Source organism: Rhododendron vialii, chromosome 2a (assembly GCF_030253575.1).
Source record: "Rhododendron vialii isolate Sample 1 chromosome 2a, ASM3025357v1".
Classification (NCBI taxonomy): Eukaryota; Viridiplantae; Streptophyta; class Magnoliopsida; order Ericales; family Ericaceae; genus Rhododendron; species Rhododendron vialii.
Genome location: NC_080558.1, coordinates 13,175,644 through 13,200,361, shown reverse-complemented (window position 1 = coordinate 13,200,361; position 24,718 = coordinate 13,175,644). Strand labels below are relative to the sequence as shown.

At 39.7% G+C, this 24,718-nt stretch overlaps 2 protein-coding genes across 5 annotated transcripts; one reads left to right on the top strand and one right to left on the bottom strand.

Moving 5' to 3' along the window:
- Positions 1-1,732: 1,732 nt before the first annotated feature.
- On the top strand, positions 1,733-22,494 carry LOC131316880 (peptidyl-prolyl cis-trans isomerase CYP71). Of its 3 annotated transcripts, none has more exons than XM_058346388.1 (14): positions 1,733-2,015; positions 7,726-7,811; positions 8,647-8,735; positions 10,529-10,768; positions 10,895-11,016; positions 11,387-11,462; positions 11,886-11,993; positions 12,080-12,256; positions 12,459-12,676; positions 13,117-13,249; positions 19,799-20,022; positions 21,382-21,535; positions 21,912-22,076; positions 22,188-22,494. In XM_058346388.1, the coding sequence occupies exons 1-13, from the start codon at positions 1,843-1,845 to the stop codon at positions 21,993-21,995; spliced, it is 1,884 nt and encodes a 627-aa protein (XP_058202371.1). In that variant the 5' UTR covers positions 1,733-1,842; the 3' UTR covers positions 21,996-22,076; positions 22,188-22,494. The 3 variants fall into 3 exon arrangements, with proteins under 3 accessions (XP_058202371.1, XP_058202370.1, XP_058202369.1); XM_058346387.1 differs by having other exon boundaries at positions 21,912-22,091; positions 22,130-22,494; XM_058346386.1 differs by having other exon boundaries at positions 21,912-22,099.
- Positions 16,652-18,319, bottom strand: LOC131316881 (uncharacterized). 2 transcript variants are annotated; one of them, XM_058346390.1, is made up of 2 exons: positions 17,227-18,319; positions 16,652-16,992 (listed from the first exon to the last, which is right to left on the bottom strand). In XM_058346390.1, the coding sequence occupies exons 1-2, from the start codon at positions 18,260-18,262 to the stop codon at positions 16,958-16,960; spliced, it is 1,071 nt and encodes a 356-aa protein (XP_058202373.1). In that variant the 5' UTR covers positions 18,263-18,319; the 3' UTR covers positions 16,652-16,957. The 2 variants fall into 2 exon arrangements, with proteins under 2 accessions (XP_058202373.1, XP_058202374.1); XM_058346391.1 differs by having other exon boundaries at positions 17,305-18,319.
- Positions 22,495-24,718: the final 2,224 nt, after the last annotated feature.

Sequence of the window (24,718 nt, the reverse complement as noted above, 5' to 3'; positions counted from 1 at the left end):
TCGTTCATCTTGCAGCATTTGTAAAATAGTACATAAATGTAAATAATCAATTTGATCGGATATTGATAATTATATCAAAAATTATTTTTTTTTTGTTTTAAATGGACTGTCTAATTTTATCCATAATGTTAAAATTAAACTGTTTATCACTGTCAATTTTATAAACTAAATTCAATTTTCGATATACTTATCGATGTCCAGTTAAGTTTATTTTTTGCATGGTTATGCTATTTGTAAATCCTACAAGATGAATAGTTCAAATTACTATAATAGACACATAGTAAAACATATAGGCTCCGTTTGATAAACGGATTGGAGGTTGAAATTGGATTGCTAAGGTGATTGTATTCGTAATACTTTGTTTGGTTTCTAAAATTGGTCTGGATTGATAGTCTCATGGGATGAAAATTCGGCCCATAGAGGGTATCAATGCTCCTTGGGACTGGGTATTCGTAGTCCAATCCTAACCCCTTCTCATTACCAATTTCATCTATCAATAAAATCCTATCATCTAATCATATCTCATACAAACATGATATTAATAATCCTATCATCTAATTTTCATCCCAAACAAACATACTCAATTTCAATCCATTCTCATTATCAATTACAATTATAATCTCATATCCGTAAGAATTTCATCCATCTATTACTATTATCAAACGAGGCCATAATATGTGGCGAAAATCATGGGAGCGGCGAAAAGAATTTGCTGTAATCTCTTGTATTTTAAAGTTACGTTCTTGGGCATCCACAGTGGTATAATCAAATGTTAATTGTTTTTAAAGTTAACAATGTTTGTGCAAAAGATGGCTCACAATGGTATAATCAAACTTAGCAACATCCTTAAAAATAATCAAATTTTAGGTTTTGGATAACCAAAACTAGCAACATTTTTCAATAATCAAAAGCATTTTTAAGCTTTGGATAACCAATTTTAGGCTGTGGACCCCTTAGTTTGATTATGGATTAGAAACGACCATTGTGAACCTCAACATTGGTAAGATTAACAACCTCTTAAATGAATAATCAAAAGCTGATGTGTCAACTTTTGATTATCCATTTTTTATTATACCATTGTGGATGACCTTATTGTTGTTTTGCATTTTTAGCTTCCCGACTTCCAAACAGGATGTGTGCTTATCTTTTTCCTTGAGCTCAAGTTTGAGGTCAAACTTTAATTTGTTTAGGACCCGACTTTTCTATACTTGAATTGCAATAGATAATCTCAACAATCAATAATTCAGTTTTGTTCAAGTATCTTGCCGGTAATAATATTTCTTCTCTCAAAACCCTATATTATGCTTGAATTTTTTTTTTCTCTGTAACGTGCTCCGATTACTATTTTATCGGTAAGCGACTACAGATAAATCTACACCATTAAAAACACTTTTAAATGGTTTTGTTTATCGGGCGTCGACAATCCATATACATTCATCCACGTCATTCAGATTCGAGCTCAAGTTTTTCAAACTCTCCGCTCGAGAGTTTTTTTTCAAAAAAAAAGAAAAGAAAGCGAGAATCGGTGAGAGTCAAAGTGAAATCAATATTTTGATTTTGTTTATCAAAATGAGATGGTGGGAAAACAAACAAGCCACTTTTTTATTTTATTTACTTTACTTTACTTTACTTTCTTCTTTTTTTTTATCAGAATTTACTTTTCTTTTCTCGTTAGTGATTTATATATAAACCGATTTAATTTCCGATTTACCCCCCAAAAAAAAATATAAACCGATTTTGCCGTTAGTTTTGCACCAATTCTGATTTCCTGCTATCTTGCGAATACTCCTGGAGAAAAACCCTAGAACAGCAAAACCCTGGACGAGCGAACGACAGGAAATAATGGCGGAGACTGAAACCGAGACCGAGACGGGGAACGGAAGCTCCACTCCGGCGGCGGCAGAGGAGACAGAGGAAGAGCCGGTGATTGGACCGGGCCCGGCCCCTCGCTCCCGGCCGAAGCGCCCTCTCCAGTTCGAGCAAGCTTATCTCGACTCCCTTCCCTCCGCCAACATGTAAGCTCTATAACCCGCTTTCGGATTTGTTAGTTACTGTTTCCATCGAAGTATACAGATACAACCATTGATAAGTGATGTTACTTCTGTGCTATCCTTAGTTGTACACTGCTTAATAGCGCTAATTAGGGGCAGAGCCGGAATTTTCGATAAGGATAAAAAACTTAAACAATCGCAGTTTACGGCGAACTAGGTGCTCTATTGTGGGGTCAAAATAGCAAATTTTGGGTGCAAGATATGGTGTTTCTTATTGAGAGACCAAACTAAGGGATTGATAGAACTATGCAGAAAGAAACTAAGTATTCGATCCAAGGAACTTTATTATCAATGTTGAAAAAGAATTACGGGAGAATGGGAGAGGGAGTGAGAGAGAGAATTACAGGAGGTGGAGAGGAGATAAGGGAAGGAGAGAGAAACAGAAGTGGTGACAACAACACCCACCTACTCGAAACATCCCCTCCTTTATCCTGCTAACAGAATAACCGACTCTGAACAACCAACGGCCCTCCCAATTACAATATTTGCACATTGATCCCTAAGTACAAACTACAATTACAATCAGCTCTCCCATGCTTGTCATTTCCACCCCCTTAAGAACAACCTTGTCCTCAAGGTTGGAAATCAGGAAAACGCTGGTGGAAATTGTACCAATTCTCCCAAGTAGCATCCTCTGGAATGGTATTAGTCCACTAGACTAAGACTTCAGTGCAAGGTCTGATGTTCCGTTTAACCAGCTTCTTGTCCAAAATGGCCAAGGGTTCCAACCGTATGCCAGCATCGTCCCCAACAAGTGGAAGGTCTGATTGCGGCACAACATCATTCCCCAGCTTTCTCTTGAGAAGAGAGACATGGAAAACAGGGTGGATTCTGGAGTGTGGAGGAAGCTCAAGTTGGTAAGCAACAGGACCAACCTTTTTCACCACTTGATAAGGACCAAAATACTTAGGGGCTAGCTTAGCATTCCTGCGGAAAGCCACTGTTACTTGTCTGAAAGGTTGAAGTTTGAGATACACCAATCTCCCACCTCAAAAGACCTCTCTGATCTGTGTTGGTCCGCCAGTTGTTTCATTCTATATTGTGAGTTAGCCAAGTGTTCCTTGAGTAGTGTGAGTATAGTACTTCTGTCACGTAGCAAGTCATCAGCTGCTGCTACTGCAGTACCCCCAGGCACATAATGCATGAGATTGGGAGGTTTTTGTCCATACAAGGCCTCACAAGGGGTAATTCCAGTAGAAACATGGAAAGTGGTGTTGTACCACCATTCAGCCAGGGGAAGCCATTTTGTCCAAGTTGTTGATCTGTCACTAGTGTGACACCTCAAATAATTTTCCACACATCTGTTAATTACCTCTATTTGCCCATCAGATTGGGGGTGGTAGGCTGTGCTCATGCATAAAGTGGTACCTTGTAGACGAAATAACTCCTGCCAGAAAGTACTAATGAGATTGGGTCTCTATCTGAGACAATGGATTGTGGCATACCATGAAGCTTGAAAATGTTGTCTAAGAAGACTTGTGTCACAATAGTAGCAGTGTAAGGGTGGGTCAGAGGTATGAAGTGGGCATACTTGCTAAGTCTGTCCACCACCACAAAAATAACAGTCTTGTGATTAGAACTTGGCAAACCTTCAATGAAATCCATGGAGATGTCACTCCATAATCATTCTGGAATAGGTAAAGGTTGGAGTAAACCAGGAGAAGCTACAGTCTCATTTTTATGTCGTTGACAAACATCACAGCTTGCCGCATACTTCAGCACAGCTTGCTTCATTCCTTTCCAATAGAAAGCTTGTTTCAATCTCCGATAAGTCCTTTCTCCCCCAGAATGTCCCCCCACTGGACTGGCATGATGCTCTTGGATCAATCTGAGCCTGAAAGAAACATCATGTCCCACCACCAACCTAGATTTATAGTAGAGCATATGGTGTTGCCATGAGAAGGAAGGATGGCTGGTTGGGTCTTGTTGTAAGTCTTGAATGATTGGCTGGAGTTCCGGATCCTTTTCCCAACTGGTTTGGAGTTCTTTTACCCAATGACAAAGAACTACAGTCATAGTGGCAATGGTCCCTTGGTTTGCTGTTGACAACTGGGTCTCATCCTCCACCCTAGAAAGAGCATCTGCTGCCACATTGGTTGTACCAGTCTTGTAGATGATTTCATAATCAAATCCCATCAGTTTTGATAACCATTTCTGTTGCATAGGAGTGGTAACCCTCTGTTCCAACAAGAATTTTAAACTTTGATGATCAGTCTTGATAAGGAATTGCCTGCCTAACAAGTAATGCCTCCACTTGGTAACTGACATAACCACTGCCGAGAGTTCTTTTTCATAAGTGGAGAGACCCAACTTGGTAGGGGATAGAGCTTTGCTGTAAAAAGCTATAGGTCTACCTTCCTGCATCAAGACTGCCCCCACTCCTTTCCCTGAAGCATCACATTCCAACACAAAAGGCTTGGCATAGTTGGGTAATGTCAGAAGTGGGGCTGTAGACATAGCAGTTTTGAGCTGAATAAAAGCATTTTCAGCTTCTGCAGACCACCCAAAAGCATCTTTCCGGAGCAACACAGTCAAGGGTTGACCAAATTTTCCATAGTCTTTTATAAATCTTCTATAATATCCAGTGAGACCCAGGAAACCCCTAGGAGCTTTAATTGACTGGGGTCTAGGCCAATGCATCATACTTTCAATCTTGGCAGGGTCAGCTACTACCCCTTGGCAATTAATCACATGTCCCAAATACTCCACTTGTTGCTGCCCAAATGCACATTTGGACATCTTTGCAAGCAATTGGTGTTCCCTTAGTTTGGCCAAAGTAAGAGAGGCATGATGCAAATGGTCTGGCCAAGTTTTATTGTAAATAAGGATGTCACCAAAGAAGACTAGCACAAATTTCCTGAGGAAAGCCCTGAATACAGTATTCATGAGACTTTGGAAAGTGGAGGGAGCATTGGTCAAACCAAAGGGCATGACCAGAAATTCATAATGACCCTCATGGGTCCTAAAAGCTGTCTTCTCAACATCCTTAGGATGCATTCTAATCTGATGGTAACCAGATCTCAAGTCTAGTTTAGAAAAATATGTGGCTCCATGCAACTCAACCAACAGCTCATCAATAATTGGAATGGGAAACTTATCTTTGATGGTATCTTTATTAAGAGCTCTATAATCAATGCACATCCTCCAAGTGTTTTCTTTCTTCTTAACCAACAAAACAGGTGAAGAAAAAGGTGAAACACTATGCCTTATTACCCCTGATGCCATCATTTCCTTTACCAACTTTTCAATCTCATTCTTTTGGATGTACGGATATCTATAGGGTCTGATATTTGGGGGTTGAGCACCAGGTTTTAGGGGTATCTGGTGATCATGGTCTCTAAAAGGAGGCAGACAGTTAGGTTCCCTAAAGATATCATCAAAAGTATGCAGAATCTGGAGTATGTCAGGGTGTACCTCTTCTGAAGTCACTGCTTGTAGGCTGCATAGTTGGGCCATCATGCCTGGAGACTGTTTGTTGAGTAGGTGTTGCATCTTCTTAGCATCCACAATTTTTACACCAGTTGCAGTGTCTCCTGTAAGTAAGAGCTGCTTCCCTGAAACTGAGAATTGCATCTGCAAATTCTTGAAGTCCCAAATTACTGGCCCAAGTGTTGATAACCAATGTACTCCTAACACCATATCACAACCTCCCAGTGGCAGTAAACGCACTTCAGAGCTGAAATCAATGCCCTGCATATTCCATTTAAGATCTTTTACCAAAGCTTTACTGCTGATCTTAGTGCCATCAGCTACAACGATGGTTAGAGGACTGGTTTGATGGATTCTCACCCCTGCCCTTTTGGCCACCCCTAGATCCAGAAAGTTGTGGGTGCTTCCAGAATCCACCAATATGTTGACTTCAACTTTCTTAATGACCCCTTTTATCTTCATAGTTTTGTAGGACTGAATTCCTGATAGGGCATGCACAGAAATGTGGAAATCTTCTGTACTGTCTTCTGAAGGCAATTCTTGTGGGGCTTCCACAAATTCTTCTTCATCTTCCCCAACTTCGATCATGAACAACTGCTTCGTTTTACACACACGCCCTCTAAAATATTTTTCATCACAGCCAAAACACAGCCCTTTTGCCCTCCTATCATCAAAGTCCTTGGGGGTTATTCTTTTGACCACTCCACTTGATTCGGCTGACCTAGAATTTGACGCTTGAGATGTCTCTGAGGTAGTAGAAAAGGGAAGAACAGTTTTCATTGGGGCCCTAGTCTTCTTGCTCAATGCCTCTACTGTATCTTCTTGAAGTCGTGCCAATCCCATTGCTTGGGAGATTGACCTTGGTCGGAACATCTAAACTCCACCTTTTATCTCCTCTTTCAACCCACTAACAAAACAACTAATAAAGAATTCCTCAGAAAGGCCCGTGGTCTTGTTTGCTAATTCTTCAAACTTTTCTAGATAACTTTTGACAGTCGACCATTGTCGGAGTTTGGTTAATTGCCCCATGGCATCTTCAAAAACAGTTTCCCCAAATCTAAGCATCAAAACCCTAGAAAATTCCCTCCAAGTACGCAGGGTGTGGGATTTCTCAAACCATCTATACTAGTGCATGGCTTTATCTTCAATATGTAGTGAAGCTAGTTGTAATTTCTGGGTTTCTTCTATAGCATTTAATTCAAAGATTTTTTCACATTTGTAGATCCAAGCCTTTGGGTCTTCACCGAAGAATTTTGGAAAATCCAATTTTGGTTGAAACAAACAAACATAACCCGGATTTTGATTAGGGTTTGGAAGTAGTGGTGACGAAGAAGACGACGATACCTTTTTCTTGAATTTGTTCATACTTCGAGGTCAACGTGGTGATCAGATTCTTGATTCCTTCCATCGTGTCCTTGAAACCCTCAATCGATGCTGCTTGTCGATCCGAAATGTCGGTCAGACACTGAATGGATTGATTGGTAGTGTCTGACAACTTCCGAATTGATTCGTCCAGTTGCTTGATCTCCTGAGAACGAGTGTTATCCACCATTTGTGCGATCTCCACAGTCAGAGGAGCGTGGCCCTGATACCACTGATAGAACTATGCAGAAAGAAACTAAGTATTCGATCCAAGGAACTTTATTATTAATGTTGAAAAAGAATTACAGGAGAATGGGAGAGGGTGAGAGAGAGAATTACAGGAGGTGGAGAGGAGAAAAGGGACGGAGAGAGAAACAGAAGTGGTAACAACAACACACACCCACTCAAAACACACCCCTCCTTTATCCTGCTAACAGAATAACTGACTCTGAACAACCAACAGCCCTCCCAATTACAATATTTGCACATTGAACCCTAAGTACAAACTACAATTACAATCAGCTCTCCCATGCTTATCAGGGATCCCAATTGTCTCTTAGTCGCTCTGCTCATGAGTGCTATCGTAAGTGGTTCGTGAGAGTTATTAGTTCATAGTTGGAGTCATTAGGGTTTTGAACTCTCGAACAGAAGTAAGAGGGAAAATTATTAGGAATCAGTTAGAACTGTTAGCTGGTTTATTGATCCTTTATAAAGCAAAAGAGTGGGGAGGGTGTGGCATATTGCACTTGGAATTCGCTTCCTTCTTTCTGAATAAGAATCTCTGTTATTCCCTTTTCTTCTCTGTTTCTCACAATTGTGCATCAGGGATGTGTGGTAATTCATGAAAATATTGTCGGTAATGTCTGCTACCTTTGTCATATAGGTATGAGAAAAGTTATATGCATCGTGATGTGGTAACGCATGTTGCTGTCTCCACAGCAGATTTTTTCATAACTGGAAGTGCCGATGGTAAGACATATTATGCTGCCTAGTCATCTACCTTCCTTTTTCCTTTCTTCCTGTAATGCATTTTCTTTAATTAGTTTACTCCCTCCTTGTATTCTCTGTTGTTATGTCCTGAGTCTTCACTGTTCAGAGGTACAACATACCTCTGATCGTAATTGGACGAACGTCAATGTAACTTCCAGTGCTTGACTATGGTCGCTGAAGGGACTAGTGGAGATACCAAAAGAAGGCCTGTTTCCTCTGGTAGCTTGTAGTGCAACGAGCTCCTCACAAATATGACCTTAGGCCATGTTTGATTGACCGAACTAATGAGGCGATATATCCTGTAGGATGAGCGTTCCAACCTGGCAAATACTGATAGGATTACCAATACTACATCCCTCAAGGTATTGTATATTGCATGTTTTGTAGATTGGAATGGATATGTAATCCCTCCAACCATTTTTTTGTTGATCAAGTGTATTGAACCTGATACAGCTACCCATATCTTATTTTGCCAATTGAAAGGGCCTTTAGGAGTTGTTCCCTAGACTTTTGGTATCCAAATCCTCCACCAGTTGTTCCATTGAAGCAAACTACACAATGTAACAATGTCAAACAAAAGGGTTTTCAGCTGTTGTTTTAGATAATTGTTCCATTTTACATACCTCAATCTAATGCTTGCTGAGGTGCTCTTTGAGTTGTACACTTTCGCTTTATTTGAGTGATCAACCCATATATGCGATAGTCTTTTATGTAATTGGTGGATTCATTCTAGTCCTTAACGGATATAACCCAAGTAAAACTTCTCTAACATGTCGATCTGTTGACTTCTTGTTCTTTGATTCTTATCGTTCAGGTCATTTGAAGTTTTGGAAGAAGAAGGCCCTTGGCATTGAGTTTGCAAAGCATTTTAGGTCCCATCTTGGACCCATTGAGGGACTCGCTGTGAGTACTTTACATCTTCGTTCAAGCGTGTGTGCGTGCGCTTACGTTTGAGTTCCTACTTGCTTGCCTTGGTCTGTCCTTCTGTATAATGTTCATGCTGAATATGCATGAATGTTTTTTTGTGGCATGAAGTGTTCGTTTATGAAAAGTACATTCCATACTGTCTTGTGTGCCCTTTTGATGTTCACACTTTTTTTCTGAGTATCTTAGGTTCGTGGATTTCTACTTGTTCATTCCATTATGTTCTGTCTTCCATGGAAACCATAAACGGTTTCAACTAGCTTACAGTTTGTAGTATGATACTATGGTGTTTTTTGGTCAATACTACCATGTTTAATGTTCACACATTCAGGAAAAAATAATTTTCCTTGAGTGCATGTAGCCTATGTATTTTCTGTATTGCAAAGTGGGGTTAGTAGTTACAGTGTTCTTAATGGCGGCCGCCTAGGTCGATTAGTCCCCGCCTAGGCGCCCCTTTTCCACCCGACTAGTGCCTAGCGATTTTTAGAACATTGGTTAGTAATAATGCCTGAAGAATCTGGTGAAGCTTTCTGCATAATGTTGCAAAAGAGCTGCCCTTTGCTTATTTGCGTCATTGGCGTTTCTGCAACCTTGGAGTGATCCATAAAGATGTAATCATGCAATGCTTTTGTATGAACCATAAGAACAACCAAACCACCACGTGCCACTTGTGATTGGGCAAACACTAACTTACTGACAAACGGTGGTGTCAAATTTGTCCTTACTTCGTAGGCCTAATGTAGCAGCTGAGTCCATGCCTTGAGTAGTGTTCAAGAGGAAAAAAATGCTAGTGGTTTTATGATGCTTGCATGTTCTTATCACAGCATCATGTTCTTCAAGCCGTAAATATAGAAGTTCATCTGCCTGTATTAACTATAATAATTGCATGAAAGATCTGCAATGTTCCTGGAACTTATATTTTCCTGAAATTGCAGAATCTATTTGTTAGTGCTCCTCTGCGGGACAGCTTTTTACTTAAATTGGTTGTGGGGATGTGTGGACCTTTAGCCAATTCATATTGGCAGTGGAAGACCCTCCCAATTCGATGTATGATTTATGGACTAAGGTTGATTGAGATTTCTCTTTTGTCCTTTTTTTTCTTTTGTTGCATTGTTCCTTGCACCTCCTGTATGTTTTGTGTGTTTTTTGGGTAAACTGGAACTTCATTAAACCAAAATTAAAGTATTTTACATCCCTGGGATATTGTTTCCCAATAGTGTCTACATAATGCAAATTAACAATACATAACGGGATAGAAAGATAGATATGCATGTCTCCCACTGTAGAATGCTTCTGATACTGTTAATACTTGTTTTGTAATAGGACATTCTTTTGACATTTCAAGTGAAATGTAATGCTGTGCACATGCTTGCCACATGGAAGTTATTTTTTATTTGGTGAAACACATGGAAGTTATTAGCGCACCCCAATACTAGAACTTGACAGGCTGGTTGAGTGAAGTGGTCATATTTTCTCCTATTTACTGCTATATTTTCCCCTAGTAAGGTGGGAGTTTTGAATCTGTGTGCATGTGACTCTGTGCCAAATATGGGGAGAAAATTCATTACAGGAATTACATAAGTTGGATTCAGAGTATGTGTTTACTATTCAGGATTCTGAGCAATGTGCATCATATATTTTGTTTTCTTATTTGCAATGAATTTTGTTTTCTGGGGACTATAAAAATCTCATAATTGCACCACTTGTCAACAGATATAGGAGTGAAAAATAGAAGTGTGCATCATCAACCATAACTTGGTTCACCTTTGCAGGTTAGTGGTGATGGTTTGCTTTGCTGCACGATATCAAATGATCGTTCTGTCAAAATATATGACGTGGTCAACTATGACATGATGGTCATGATACGTCTTCCGTATATAGCTGGTTCTATTGATTGGGTTTACAAGCAAGGGGATGTCAAAGCCAAACTTGCTATTAGTGATCGTAACTCCTCATTTGTGCACATATACGATGCGTGGAGTGGTTCAAATGAACCCATCCTCTCTAGAGAGGTAGTTGCTGCCTTAAAGCATTGCTCTTACCGTTAATTCTGACCCCTGTCCTCCCCTGAATTTCCTTTATAGCTTTAATTGTTGTGATTTAATGTTGTTTCTTCTTTTTCTTTCATTTCTCTCCAGATACAGTTGGGCTCTGTAAAAGTTATGAAGTACAACCATGTTTTTGATACCGTGATATCTGTTGATGCCAAGGGAATCATTGAGTACTGGAACCCTACTACACTTCAGTTCCCTGAGGATGGGTGTGTCTCTGACTCTTCCTGTATTATTAACATGAACATTCTCACGGGTTTTTAAGTGCTATGGAATGTGGTCACGCTGTACAATACTGAACCAATTGACAAAAAATAGTGGTGGATCCCTGAACTTGATAGATGAAAGTCCAGTATCATTTTAGCTTAATCTCATCTTAAAAAATATTTCATTGAGTGCTAAAATGGGTGAATTAGACTGACCTCCCCTGAGTCCTTTAGATTCATGAAATGGCCCTGAGTTTCATGTCTGTAATGTGGGTTAGACGATGCTAACATAACGGGCTTATTTACGTTATTGCCCTTAGTTGTTTCTTCGCATCTTCAGATAAATTCAATCTTTTTGAATTCGTACATGCAGGGTGAAATTCAGATTGAAAAGCGATACTGATCTTTTTGAAATAGTGAAGTGCAAGACAACTGTTTCGACCATTGAGGTAATATATGTAGCCCGTAGAACATTTCAAGCTTTGTATATTTCAGATATGACTTTCCCAAGCTGGCATTTGGCCACATGAATTGCATCTACTTCAAGTTGCAATCTCAGAAACTGGTGTATTTTTAAGAATAGGTTCAAGCTTCCTATCCTTTTTGAAGTGGTTGAAAGTACATCATTCACTTTGTCAATTGTGTGTTAATATCTAATTGTTTGGTTTTTTGGTGCAACTTCTCTAGTTTTTATAGGAACCTTACTTAAATTTATTACGATTCAATCCTCTCCTGCTCATAGCCCATTGATTGGGGATTACAGGGGTATTGTTATTGGTTGTTTGGTACTTGTATTTTCAGAAGTTGCGTTGCAATTGTATTTATCCGTTGTCCTCTGACTAATGATTGCGATATTCTGAATTGTTCCTCAGGTGAGCCCAGATGGTAAGCAGTTTTCTATCACTTCACCTGATCGTAGGATCCGTGTTTTTTGGTTTAGAACAGGTAAACTGAGACGAGTTTATGATGAATCTCTTGAGGTAATAGTAGCTTCCTCTTGAACTATTCGACATATATTTACTTCTAGCTATCCGCGTGTTAACCATATCTCCTGCATTGCTTTTAGGTGGCACAAGACCTCCAGAGAAGTGATGTTCCCCTATACCGGCTGGATGCTATTGATTTTGGGCGAAGAATGGCTGTAGAGAAGGAAATTGAAAAAACCGAAAATGCACCACAGCCAAATGCAATTTTTGATGAAAGCTCTAACTTTCTATTATATGCAACCCTCCTTGGGATTAAAGTAAGACATTTTTGTTTAAATTCAAGTAGATGCATTTCGAGGGCTTTAACTCTTGTTGTGCAACTAAGCTTTTCCCTTTTAGATTGAACTTTCGTTGTCATGATACATAAACATGATTGTTATAAATTCTGTCCTTTTGTTTTTGTTTTCTTCTCTCTTCTGATTCTATATGTTCTTTATGTTTTTCTGTTTGTGCTGGAAGATTGTCAATTTACACACAAATAAAGTGACCCGAATTCTTGGAAAGGTGGAGAACAATGATAGATTCTTAAGAATTGCCCTGTATCAAGGTGACCGAAGTGGTAAAAAGATCAGAAAAATCCCAGCTGCTGGAGCAAATGCCAATGAAAGCAAAGACCCTTTGACGGATCCCACTCTCTTATGTTGTGCTTTCAAAAAGCATAGGATCTATTTGTTCAGGTAACGGATTTTGAGACGTCTTCATAATCATGTATAATTCCTGTATGCACTCAAGGTTGCTCTTAAAAGCATGTTTAATGTCATTAAACGTGTGAAGAAATTATTTGTCAAATTGTTGATAGCCATTTCACTTGTCCAGCCAATCAACTCGTTTGCTATGCCAATATGCAAGCATGAGACACTTCAGACTACTACTTTGTTCATGAACTGAACTACCTAGTGTGGTTGTGTTTTTCTGTTGGTCATGTGTTAGTACTATTGCAGTTACGATACATATTTCCTGGCATATGATAGTGAGTTTGAGATTGTATTTCACCCCAGTGGATTCAAAATTTGAATTGCATTTCTTTTATAGATCATACGAGGCTGTTGTCAAAATCTATGTTAGCATTTCGTGGTTGAAGAGTTTCTTACTTTGTACCTTATTATGGTCTTAATAGTCGGAGAGAACCAGAGGAACCTGAAGATGCAACTAAGGGAAGAGATGTGTTTAATGAGAAGCCTCCTCCTGATGAACTTTTGGCTGCATCAGACATTGGGAAATCTGTTACGACCTCTCTTCCGGAGAATGTGGTAAGTTTTCTTTTTCACTTTAGCCACCTTTTTGACAGTCATTGGAAGGTTCTGTCTACATTACGACAGATGATATTTTGCTGCCATGAACTTCTTATGAACCTTGTGTGGATGATGTAAGCAATCATGTGGGAAAATCTGACCTTCAACTTTTGTTTCTTCTGACACTGATATTCCTCTTTCTATGTGTAAGTAAGGCTCCCTTTTTGGCCTAACTTCTTGCCGACTTTTTGGCACGGTCTTTTTGATTGGTTTCTCTTAATTTTTACTGGATTGGGGTATAATTTTTAGATCACATCATTTGGCTCAACGAGATGAATCAGAAAAGTTTAAATTTATAGATCAAAGTTAGAAAAAGTTCACATAAGACGACGAAAACCCAAAAAGACAGTCTGTCTTTTGAACTTTTTTTTAATCTTTGGTCTGTATTTCTATACTTTTCCAATGCCTGTCATCGAGCCAAATGATGCGATGTTAAACTTTTATTCCAATCTAGTGAACATTAAGAGAAAACAATTAAAAATGTTCAGTTTTAGGGTAATCATAATAGGGAGAAAACCCATTAGAGTTAATTTCATTCAACGTAAAAAATATATATACAAGCTGTATAATAATTGCACTACGGTCCTAGATACTTAAACTAATTACATGATAAGACATATAATTACACTAGATACAAATAGATCCATCATCTAACACTCCCCCTCAAGTTGGTGCAAAGATATCAATCAAGCCCAACTTGAACACAATAGGATGAAAACTCTTGCTACCCAGCCCTTTTGTGAATATATCAGCTAACTGATCTTCAGATCTCACAAACGGCATACATATCAAACCCTCGTTCAATTTTTCCTTGATGAAGTGTCGATCAATCTCTATGTGCTTCGTTCTGTCATGCTGAACGGGATTATGAGCAATGTTAATGGCAGCTTTATTGTCGCAGTAAAGTTTCATCGGAACACTATCAGCAAACCCCAAATCAAGTAACAAAGTTTGGAGCCACAAGAGCTCACAAACACCATTAGCCATAGCTCTATATTCAGCTTCTGCGCTAGACCTAGCGACTACCGATTGCTTCTTACTTCGCCAGGTAATCAGATTACCCCCAAGGAAAGTGCAATAGCCAGAAGTAGAGCGCCTATCATCCACAGAACCAGCCCAGTCAGCATCAGTGAATGCCTCCAATCGCAAATGGCCATGATTAGAGAACAAAATTCCTTTTCCTGGAGCTGATTTTAGATACCTCAAAATACGATAAACTGCATCTAGATGTGAAGTACGAGGATCATGCATAAACTGACTAACAACACCTACTGCATAAGTAATATCTGGTCGAGTGTGGGCCAAGTATATTAGTCGACCCACAAGTCGCTGATACCTCTCTTTATCAGTACGCTCCCCCACATCTCCATTAAGATGATGATTCGCCTCAATAGGAGAATCTGCAGATCTACAGCCCACATGCCTGTCTCTTCCAAAAAATCAAGTATATACTTGCGTTGGGAAATAAAGATACCTCTATCAGACCTCGCTACTTCCATTCCAAGGAAGTATCTCAATGATCCCAAGTCCTTAATCTCGAACTCTTGAGCTAGACGAGACTTAAGGTTATGAATCTCACTCACATCGTTGCCTGTCATTATTATGTCATCAACATAAACAATAAGGACAGCAATCTTACCATTACTTCGCCGGATAAACATCGTATGATCTGCATGGCTCTGCTTGTAACCAAAACTCAGCATAGCCTTAGAAAACCTGCCAAACCAGGCTCTAGGTGATTGCTTCAGCCCATAAAGTGCCTTCTTTAATCTACACACCTTTCCTTCACTTGCAAGAGAAGAGAAACCTGGTGGAACATCCATATAAACTTCCTCCTCTAAATCACCATGGAGAAATGCATTTTTCACATCAAACTGTTGAAGAGGCCAATTCAAGTGGGCAGCACACGAGAGAAGAGCTCGCACAGAATTCATCTTCGCTACCGGAGCAAACGTCTCCTCATAGTCAATACCATAAGTTTGAGTAAAACCTCTGGCAACAAGCCTTGCCTTGTATCTCTCAACTGTACCATCAGCCTTTTGCTTAATAGTGAACACCCACTTGCAGCCCACTGGTTTCTTCCCTCCTGGAAGTGACACTAGATCCCAGGTGCCATTCTTTTTCAAAGTCGTCATCTCTTCTACCATAGCTCCTTTCCACTTAGGTATCTTGAATGCATCCTGCCAATTCTGTGGAATAGATATAGAAGAAAGAGAAGAGACAAATGCATGGTACGAAGGAGACAAACGGTCATAAGAAACAAACTGTGAAATAGGATGTTGAGTACAAGATCTAACACCTTTTCGAATAGCAATAGGAAGATTGTCAGGATCCATAGGAGGAGGTTCAATAAGAGAAGAATCATTACCAGAATAGTCAGCTGAGGAATTTGGAACTGGATTGGGTGATTGTGATTGACAAAGTGGTAACGTACATGAAGACTTTCCATTTTTCCGTTTAGCATACCTCTGTAAGCCAGCTCCCTGCAGTCGTTGTCGTGCAGGTAGTTGTTCCTCAATGTCACCACCAATATCATGTGTTTCCCTTTCAACAAATACTGGTTCCTCTCCAGTGTTTTCCTTCTCCCCTTCACTATGATCATAGAAAAATTTCTCCCCCTCACTATGATTATAAAAGGTAAACATCTCTTCCTCCTGTTGATGCTCCCCCTGAAGAGATGGTTTAGAGGGAGAATAAAAAACCTCTGTTTCCCAAAAGGTAACATCCATAGAGACAAACATCTTCCTTGAATAAGGATCGTAACACTTATAGCCTTTTTGGGTAGGAGAGTACCCAACAAAAATACACTTATGGGCTTTATGTCCTAGCTTGCCCCCAGAAGGTTTCGGGGCATGAACAAAACACACACAACCAAACACCCTAGGTGGAAGAGTCGTAACTCGACAACTGCTTGGCAGGCACTCAATAGGTGTTTTAAAATTAAGGACACTTGATGGCATACGGTTGATAAGATATGTAGCAGTTAAAATAGCTTTTCCCCATAAATATTTGGAAACATTCATAGTGAACAAAAGAGATCGAGCGACCTCAGCAAGATGACGATTTTTACGCTCAGCGACTCCATTTTGTTGTGCAGTGTCAACGCAAGTCGTCTGAAAAATAATACCATTATCATCTAGATATGTCCGAAAAATCTTATCAATATACTCAGTCCCATTATCACTCCGAAGAATTTTAATATGTGTATCAAATTGAGTGCACACCATCTTATGAAAAGATTTGAAGCAGGAAAATACTTCATTTTTTAACTGGAGTAAGTACACCCATGTGGCACGAGAATAACAATCAATAAAAGTAACAAACCATCGATAGCCCTTTAAAGAAGTAACAGGAGAAGGACCCCAAACATCAGAATGGATAACCATAAATGGAGAATCACTTCGTTTATTAATAGGTGCATAAAAAGAGCGTTTATGTTTTCCAAACTCACAAGCTTCACAAAAAAACTGATCCCTAGGACAATGTTTAACTAAAGTAGGAAAAAGTTTCTCTAATATCCCAAAAGAGGGATGACCCAATCTACGGTGCCACCGATGTAACAAAGAAAGAGTGGAACTCATATCTGCCCGTAGAGCTTGTCCACATGATAAAGATGGCTGAGATGGATGAGGTGCATGCTCCAGATAATAGATACCACCATGTGCTTTACCACTGCCAATCACCTTCCCCGTTTCCAGTTCCTGAAAGATACAGTGAGTAGGAAAAAATGTCACAGAACAGTTTGCAGAATGTGTAAAACTACTAACTGAAAGAAGGTTAGTGGCAAAGTTTGGAATATGGAGGACTGAAGAGAGAGATAGAGGGAGAATAGCGAACGGAACCTTTCCCTGAAATAGCAGAGAACGATCCATCGGCAATTCGAACCTTATCCTTACCAGAACAAGTGGAATAAGAATCAAAAACAGAGGAACAACCTGTCATATGATCTGAAGCACCAGAATCGATAATCCAAGGAATACCAGAGGAGGCAGTAAATGCACTAGCTGGAATACCTGAATGAGCAAAATAGGATGCAGTAGGAGCTGCTGTGGAAGTAGGAGCTATAGTAGAGGAAGAATCAGCCTGAGCCATAAGACGCCTGAGAGCTTGCATCTCCCTCTGAGAGAAACCGCCAACAGAATCAGAAGGTGACAGAACTCCTGTACTGAACCCAGAATCAGACAAGGTAGCAAACTCTGAAACATGTGCCTGAGCCTGAGAACGCCCGGGACCACGACCTCGACCTCCACGTCCACTGCCTCGCCCACGAGAAGGACGACCATGTAACTTCCAACAGAAATCCTTGGTATGTCCAGTGTTGTGGCAATAATCACACTGGAGTGACATACGGTCTATGATCCCACTAGTAGTACCAGACTGAGACTTTCCACTGCCAGACCCAAACTGTCCCTGCGGAATAGCAACCAATGCAGAACGATCAGAAGTAGGAGCTTGTAACATAGCACCCCTTCTGCTCTCCTCCTGTTGAACAACGGCATAGGCCTCGCCCAAAGATGGAAACGGAACACGACCCAACACCTGCACTCTAATTGGATCATACTCCACATCAAGACCAGCAAGAAAGTCATACACACGCTCTTTCTCTATTCTTTTTAACCAAGCACCAGCATCAACGGAACAGACTGCTTGAAACCCCTGATAATAATCAAATTCTTGCCAAGCCCCACTAAGATCAGCAAAGTAAACAGCAACAGATCGATTGTGTTGATCCATAGTACGAAGTCGCTTTCGCAACTCAAAACACTGAGCATCATTGCCCTGCTGAGAATAAGTCTGTGTGGCAATAGTCCAAATCTGATATGGAGTGTTAAGAAGCAAGAAAGGACTACGAATATCAGCATTCATAGAATTAAACAACCAAGTCATGGCTAAAGATCGACGAGACTTAAACGTCTTGAGTTCAACATCAGTAGTAGGCTCAGTAACAGGGCCTTCAATGAACTCAGACATCCCTTTAGCTTCAATGGCTAATGTAAAAGTACGAGACCAAAGTAAATAATTTGTGCCATCCAGTTTGATGGGACAAATATCTAGTGGAGAGTTATCCAGAGTCCCTACACGACTCAACTCATCCTTGCCACTAGCGGAAGCCTGTTTTTTCTCTTCTGACATCTTGAAAGCAGAACAATAATGCCAAATAAACAATAAACAATGTTCCCAGCAACTTTAGAACTCCAAAAATAATAAATAAAGGTTCCAAAAACCCTAGAACCTCAAAAAAAATCAACTGAATACCTTCGGATCTGACTGAAACAGTGTTGAAAAAGAAAAAAAATAGATTTGATTAGCGAGAACAGATCTGATCGACGGTGACGGCAAACCCCGACTGATCGAAGAACTGTTCACAAAGCACTGTTCACGCGATCACTGTTCACGACCACTGTTCACGCGATCACTGTTCACGATACTGTTCACGCGATAACTGTTCACGATCACTATTCACGCACTGTTCACGCGGCACTGTTCGCGATCACTGTTCACCGAAAGTACTGTTCACACAGCGACGAGAAGAACGTCGTAGGTCGCCAGGTTCTATCGCTCTGATACCATGTTCAGTTTTAGGGTAATCATAATAGGGAGAAAACCCATTAGAGTTAATTTCATTCAACGTAAAAAATATATATACAAGTTGTATAATAATTGCACTACGGTCCTAGATACTTAAACTAATTACATGATAAGACATATAATTACACTAGATACAAGTAGATCCATCATCTAACAAAAAAGACTGCCAAAAAGTCGACAAGAAGTTAGGCCAAAGGGAGCTTGAGTACTAGAATTTAGGCCTGTACTTAGTGTTCTAAAACAAGGAATAAATCGGCGATTAATCGCTGGCGGGGCCTATCTGATTAGGTCCGACTAACAATTAATCGCCAATTACTAATTAATATGCACAGATTAATCGCCGATCAATACAATTAATCGCTCGAAGGTGGCCAACCGCCCGACTAGCGCCTAGTGACTTTTAGAACATTGTTTGTACTCCATCTAGATATCCCTAACGTCCTGCGTTGACAAGACTGCCACTGGCAACTTGCATTTTGCATATTTATTAACTCGAAATGGCATGTGTTTGCACGTTTGACATGTATTGGGTTATGTTAGTTGTTGGATCTACTACATGTTTACTAAACTTCTTTTTTTCCCTGCAATTTTATGTGCTTTGACTACGTTGTGCGCACTTTGTATCTCCACTCTGCTATGTTTGGAAACTCTTATTGGAATCTGCCTTGTAGTCTGTCTGTAGAACTAGTTTGAGGAAAAATAATTGGTTTGTTTCAGCATTTCAAAGACATGTAATTACTCCCAACAGATGCAATTTGTGTTTACTTCTCCTATTGACTGTCATTTGCTGATCATGTGTTCATTTCCTTTAGCTTTGAGTTTTTTTTTTTTTTTTGATCGGCCTTTTAGCTTTGAGTTTGACATATTAGATTCTAGTCTAATTCTTTAATATGCTTTTCTGCATTTCGATTTTTTCAGCTTGTGCACACTACACTGGGGGACATTCATATGAAGCTCTACCCTGAAGAATGTCCAAAAACAGTGGAGAACTTTACTACTCACTGCAGAAACGGCTACTATGATAATCTGATTTTCCACCGGGTCATCAAAGGCTTTATGATACAGACAGGAGATCCTTTGGGAGATGGCACTGGTGGGCAATCTATCTGGGGTAGGGAGTTCGAAGATGAGTTTCACAAAAGGTAAGGACTTGTGTTTGTAATTATTGAGTCCTTGTTCTAGGAAAACATACAATGCTGATAATCCACTTTTTCATCCACTTGAGTGCTGGTCAGTCATCTTCTTAAGGTTAAAGGGAGAATGTTACAGTTTGATTACACAATCTTTTGTAGAAAGAAGGTATTTGTGACGATAAAAATGAGGGATACACACCATCTGTAGAGTTTAGAACTTTTTCCTTTCAAAGTGTCTTTGTGTGTATGTGTGTGCACGTGCGCTTACGTGCATGTGTGTTGTTTTTTCCCGTTTGGGAAGGGGGTTGCAGAAGAGTTTTTAAATCAGTGAGTGGTGGGTGGGTGAGCTTTAATTATCAAGGGGAAGTGGCGGCCCACTGACAATATAGGGAATTTGTTAGGGTATAGGATAGCTATGGGCCAAGTCTTTCTGCTATCGTGCTCTCACGAGTGCTTTTTATGGTTCAACTGTAGTATCTGATACTGGGCCTGGGTCACCCATTAACTGCTATAAGGGATCTGTAACTGCCTCAATTTGTGCTTGAACAGATACTAACTCCCTTTATCCCATGCTGGAATATGGGTAATGGAGGATATGATTCCTATTCCATTGAAGTGGATTCATTTAAGAAATGTTCATTGTCTGATAATGGCACTTCGATTAAACCAAAAGAATTGCAGTCCATCCTTCCTGTCCCTACGTATGTTGGTCCTTGGAAAGAGTGGCCGAGATTTGGCATTACTCTGCTCGTTGTGATCATGCTGTTGGGGTTGAATACATTTCATTTTGTCAAAGGGATGGGCCTCATGCCACTTTAGGAAGCACAAGATGCAATGTTTGTAGGTTACGCTTTACATACCAATTGTTGTGCCACGGGAGTCAAACACGCACAAAATATGAGGAAAGACTCTGTTTGTATTAATCAACAAATACAAACTTGAAAAATCCTCACTCTCCCTCTGGTTCACTCTGTCTCCCTCCCACAGTTTCACCTCTGTCTCAACGCAATACACACACGTATATACAACCTATACACATGAGAGTAGCTCAAGTCTTGAAGGCTTCCGCGTGAAGTGGGTGTTACATTGAGCTGCCAACACTAGGGAAAATAATCCTCTACACTTGAGTTCCACTTGGGAGGACACATTTGGTATCTGATTGACATGTAGTTCATCTGCAACCAGAAATTTTATCGAAACTCTACTATGAGACTCTGTCTTTTCAAGGTAGAACTGCATTCAAGTTCAGTATTGATTTCTATTGTGTGTGCACGTTGGTGTTACTTTTTACTCAACAGTGGTGGCCTTTCAAAGTTGTTACCTGTGCAAATCCAAGTTATATTTTGACTAAATTATACTGGTCTGCAGCTTACGTCACGATCGGCCTTTCACCGTATCTATGGCGAATGCGGGGGCCAACTCCAATGGTTCTCAGTTTTTTATCACTACGGTGGCCACCCCATGGCTGGACAATAAGCACACCGTTTTTGGTAGAGTTATAAAGGGGATGGACGTTGTACAGGTACAAACTTGCACATACAAACTCATGCTTTGCTGATGTCTCCAATTTATTCTCGTTTATTTTATTTTTTTTGTTTGCTAAGTTTCTTTGAGAACTGCAAGAAAAGTATTTATGCTATGTGGCACAGCACATTACCACGAGGCTCCTTGGTTTCACCCTTTGTAGCAAATGCACTTAACCAAATGGGAATTTAATAATGATTGCTGGGAGTTGGGTTTGTCAGTTTTCTTGATTTGGGTAGTCTATGTGCCCCATGGTCATGCAGTTTGAAACGATCTTGTGAATAATGGTGTTCTCAATGTGCATGACTTGTTTTTATTCCTCAATTAGTCCATTTGTCGTAGATTGGCCTCATTTGGAATTCCATCCTTGGCAGGCTATAGAGAAAGTGAAGACAGACAAGGCAGATAAACCATACCAAGATGTAAAAATCCTAAATGTGACTGTTCCCAAGTTATGAAGGCTCTCTCTTGTAATGTTGATTTGTTTAGATGACATTGGTGACACATACTGGCAGTCAGTGGTGACGAAGTCACAAAAGGTTCGACATGTGGCTGATACATGGTATATTTCTTTAATCAGTGATTTTACTTTTCCTAATCTCTGTGTCTTTCTAGTTCCTTTTGAAAGGGGTTATAAAATTTGAATACAGGGAAAGAGAAGTGATTCCTTCAAGAAAAATTCAGAGAAAACAGGATTACATTATGTGACGAGATCTGCAAGGAAACACGAAATGTCTTTGTGCATTGAGAAGCCCGGCCTCTGCAGGAAACGAGTATTCTGTGCTTTGGGCTCGTAATTTCTGTTAGCTTATGTTTATCCGTACATTTCATTTTAGCTATAACCTTCAGTAACACTTAGACAAGCTCTTCTTTTAGTTTCTTGACACTGGATTGTCATATGATCTAGTTTTTTCGTTCTTATTCCTTGTTATTTAGGTTAGTATGTTAATTGGTTTAGTATTGGTGTACTCTTTCTTTGGCTGTTTTACTTAGGAGAGTAAATTCTTTACACCACCGGTGTAAACATTTGTTTCCTCCAAATCAATTGCATTGCGACATGTGTCAAAACAGTGGTCGAACCAAATGTCAAAACGTGTCGCAATGCAATTGATTTGGAGGAAACAAATGTTTAAACTGGCGGTGTAAAGAATTTATTTTCCTCCTTGGAATGTTTTGGGAGTTAGCAGCAGTTTTTTTAGCTTTAAATCTGCTGAACATGGACTGGTTGGGAAACAGGGGGATATGCAGGGGCAGCCACCTACAGCTTCCGAAAACCCCTAATTATGTAGAATTCATACGAAATTTTTAAAATTTTATCATGTTTGAAGGGGTTGAAAAACCTCTGTTTAAAATTAAAAGTTTTTTGTTTCATAGCTTTTATAGTTGGGACAAGGGAAATTATTGTCCTTCTCTTGACCAATTTCTAGATTGGTTTGAGTTTTTCCATTCCAATAGGAGTGTATAGGGCCTTTTTGTCGTGTGGCCCTTTTTTGGTATACGGGGTGGCATTCCTTTAATGCCTTATTTATATTATCTCTTACTTATAAAAAAAAAAAAAAAATTTGTATCAAGTTTACGTGTTTTTTAGAGACATTTTATTGCCTTTATATTAACCCTTCTACGATGAAATACTGCGTCCCCCCTTTGGTATGGTTTGTGAGTAGTATCCGGCTTCTCTATAAATGGTGTACATTATTTTGAGATCCATCCAGTGTCTGAAATGAGCTGTGCTACGTGCACAGCAAGCTGTGCACAGAGCCCATTTTCTCCTGCCTCGGGTCGCACAAAGATGATCGGAGCCGCTCATTTTGTGGCCTAAATTTTGAAGTGATTTTGGGTGTTTTGTTAACGCCTCTAACGATATCGAACGAAGCTCATTTTTTACAGGGACTTTAAACGACATATTTTGAACAAAATGAGCGGCTCCGATCATCTTTGTGCGACCCGAGGCGGGAGAAAATGGGCTCTGTGCACAGCTTGTTGTGCAAGTAGCTTTTCTGGTCTGAAATAACCTCTAGTGAAGGATTCAGAAAATCATTTCTTAAGGTATGGCTAAGTTTGCGGCATCCTCCAGGATCCATTCAGACATGGATACTTCTTATCCTTTTGACACTAGATGAGCTATCTCTTTTGTTCTTTTGCTGTGGATGTTTTGTACCTTTGTTATGTTTGATGTATTTTGAGCCTTGTGCTTTGCGTTGTAATGAACTATGGGATGCAATGACTTTTCATATATGAAGTTCTTCTTTATTGTCAAAAAAAGGTATCCTAGGTCCTAGTTTATATGGAAGTCCTGGTTATTATTGGGTCCTGGTTTATATAGTCCCGGTTATTACTGGGTCTTAGTTCAGAAAATCATTTCTTAGTTCACGAGGAGTTAGTATTAGAGCCCACCTCCCATGTTTCAGAGCCCCCCCCCTTCATGGGCTCTAATAATCAGCAACTCCTCGTGAATATTAAGTCATAACTATCCACTTTCGTGGGCCTATCTTCTTGGGTCATTCATGGCGTAAACAGGATTTAGTCAGAATTTGTGAAAGTGGTATCTAGGTAAAGTTTGAGAATATATGTTAATCTAGTAACTAGATCGTGGGCATCGATATCCATATATGCCCCGTGATTCCCCTACACCTTTGTATTATAGTCCCAGTTTTGTCCGTGCAGCTTGCTTCGGATATTTCTTGCCTCCCACCGCAACAATATACTTTAACATCTTTTGCAGGAATAAACCCAGATACCGTTCAAAAAAAGAAAATAAAAGAACCCAGATCGATTTTTTGTTCCCTTGCTTTGTACAATCATTTTTAGATTTATGTGCATAATGCCGATGGTGGTTCTTTTGCTTGTGGATTCGTATCTTCTTTTTGTTGGTCTAGTGAAGGTGCTTTGAGAGCAGCTCAAAATCCTAAACAAACAAAAAGTTGATCTCATCATTGAGATCCCTAGAAGCCAAAGAACAACGATGCTTTTTTTTTTTTTTTTAAAGACAAAAAAGTTCCATCATAGCTCCCAAAAGAATTTTATCGTATTCTTTAAGATGAACGATTCTTTTAAGATGAACGGTTCAAATTGGAGAGAATTCTAACTAGTGACAATTCCAGCCCTATTGGAAATCGACAATTATTGGCTCGTTTAATTTGGACCTTTAGTCTCCAACACTTGTAGCAAGGGTGTTTTTTAT

What these genes read in the sequence shown, in the direction of transcription:
- LOC131316880 (XM_058346388.1), top strand. Translation starts at nt 1,843, where the DNA reads ATGGCGGAGACTGAAACCGAGACCGAGACGGGGAACGGAAGCTCCACT. An exon ending in CAACCCTCCTTGGGATTAAA is followed by an intron (nt 12,257 to 12,458) that starts GTAAGACATTTT and finishes TTGTGCTGGAAG; the next exon opens with ATTGTCAATTTACACACAAA. An exon ending in CCTCTCTTCCGGAGAATGTG is followed by an intron (nt 13,250 to 19,798) that starts GTAAGTTTTCTT and finishes CGATTTTTTCAG; the next exon opens with CTTGTGCACACTACACTGGG.
- LOC131316881 (XM_058346390.1), bottom strand. Translation starts at nt 18,262, where the DNA reads ATGTCTGAGTTCATTGAAGGCCCTGTTACTGAGCCTACTACTGATGTT. An exon ending in TGCTTCAGATCATATGACAG is followed by an intron (nt 16,993 to 17,226) that starts GTTGTTCCTCTG and finishes TGTATCTTTCAG; the next exon opens with GAACTGGAAACGGGGAAGGT.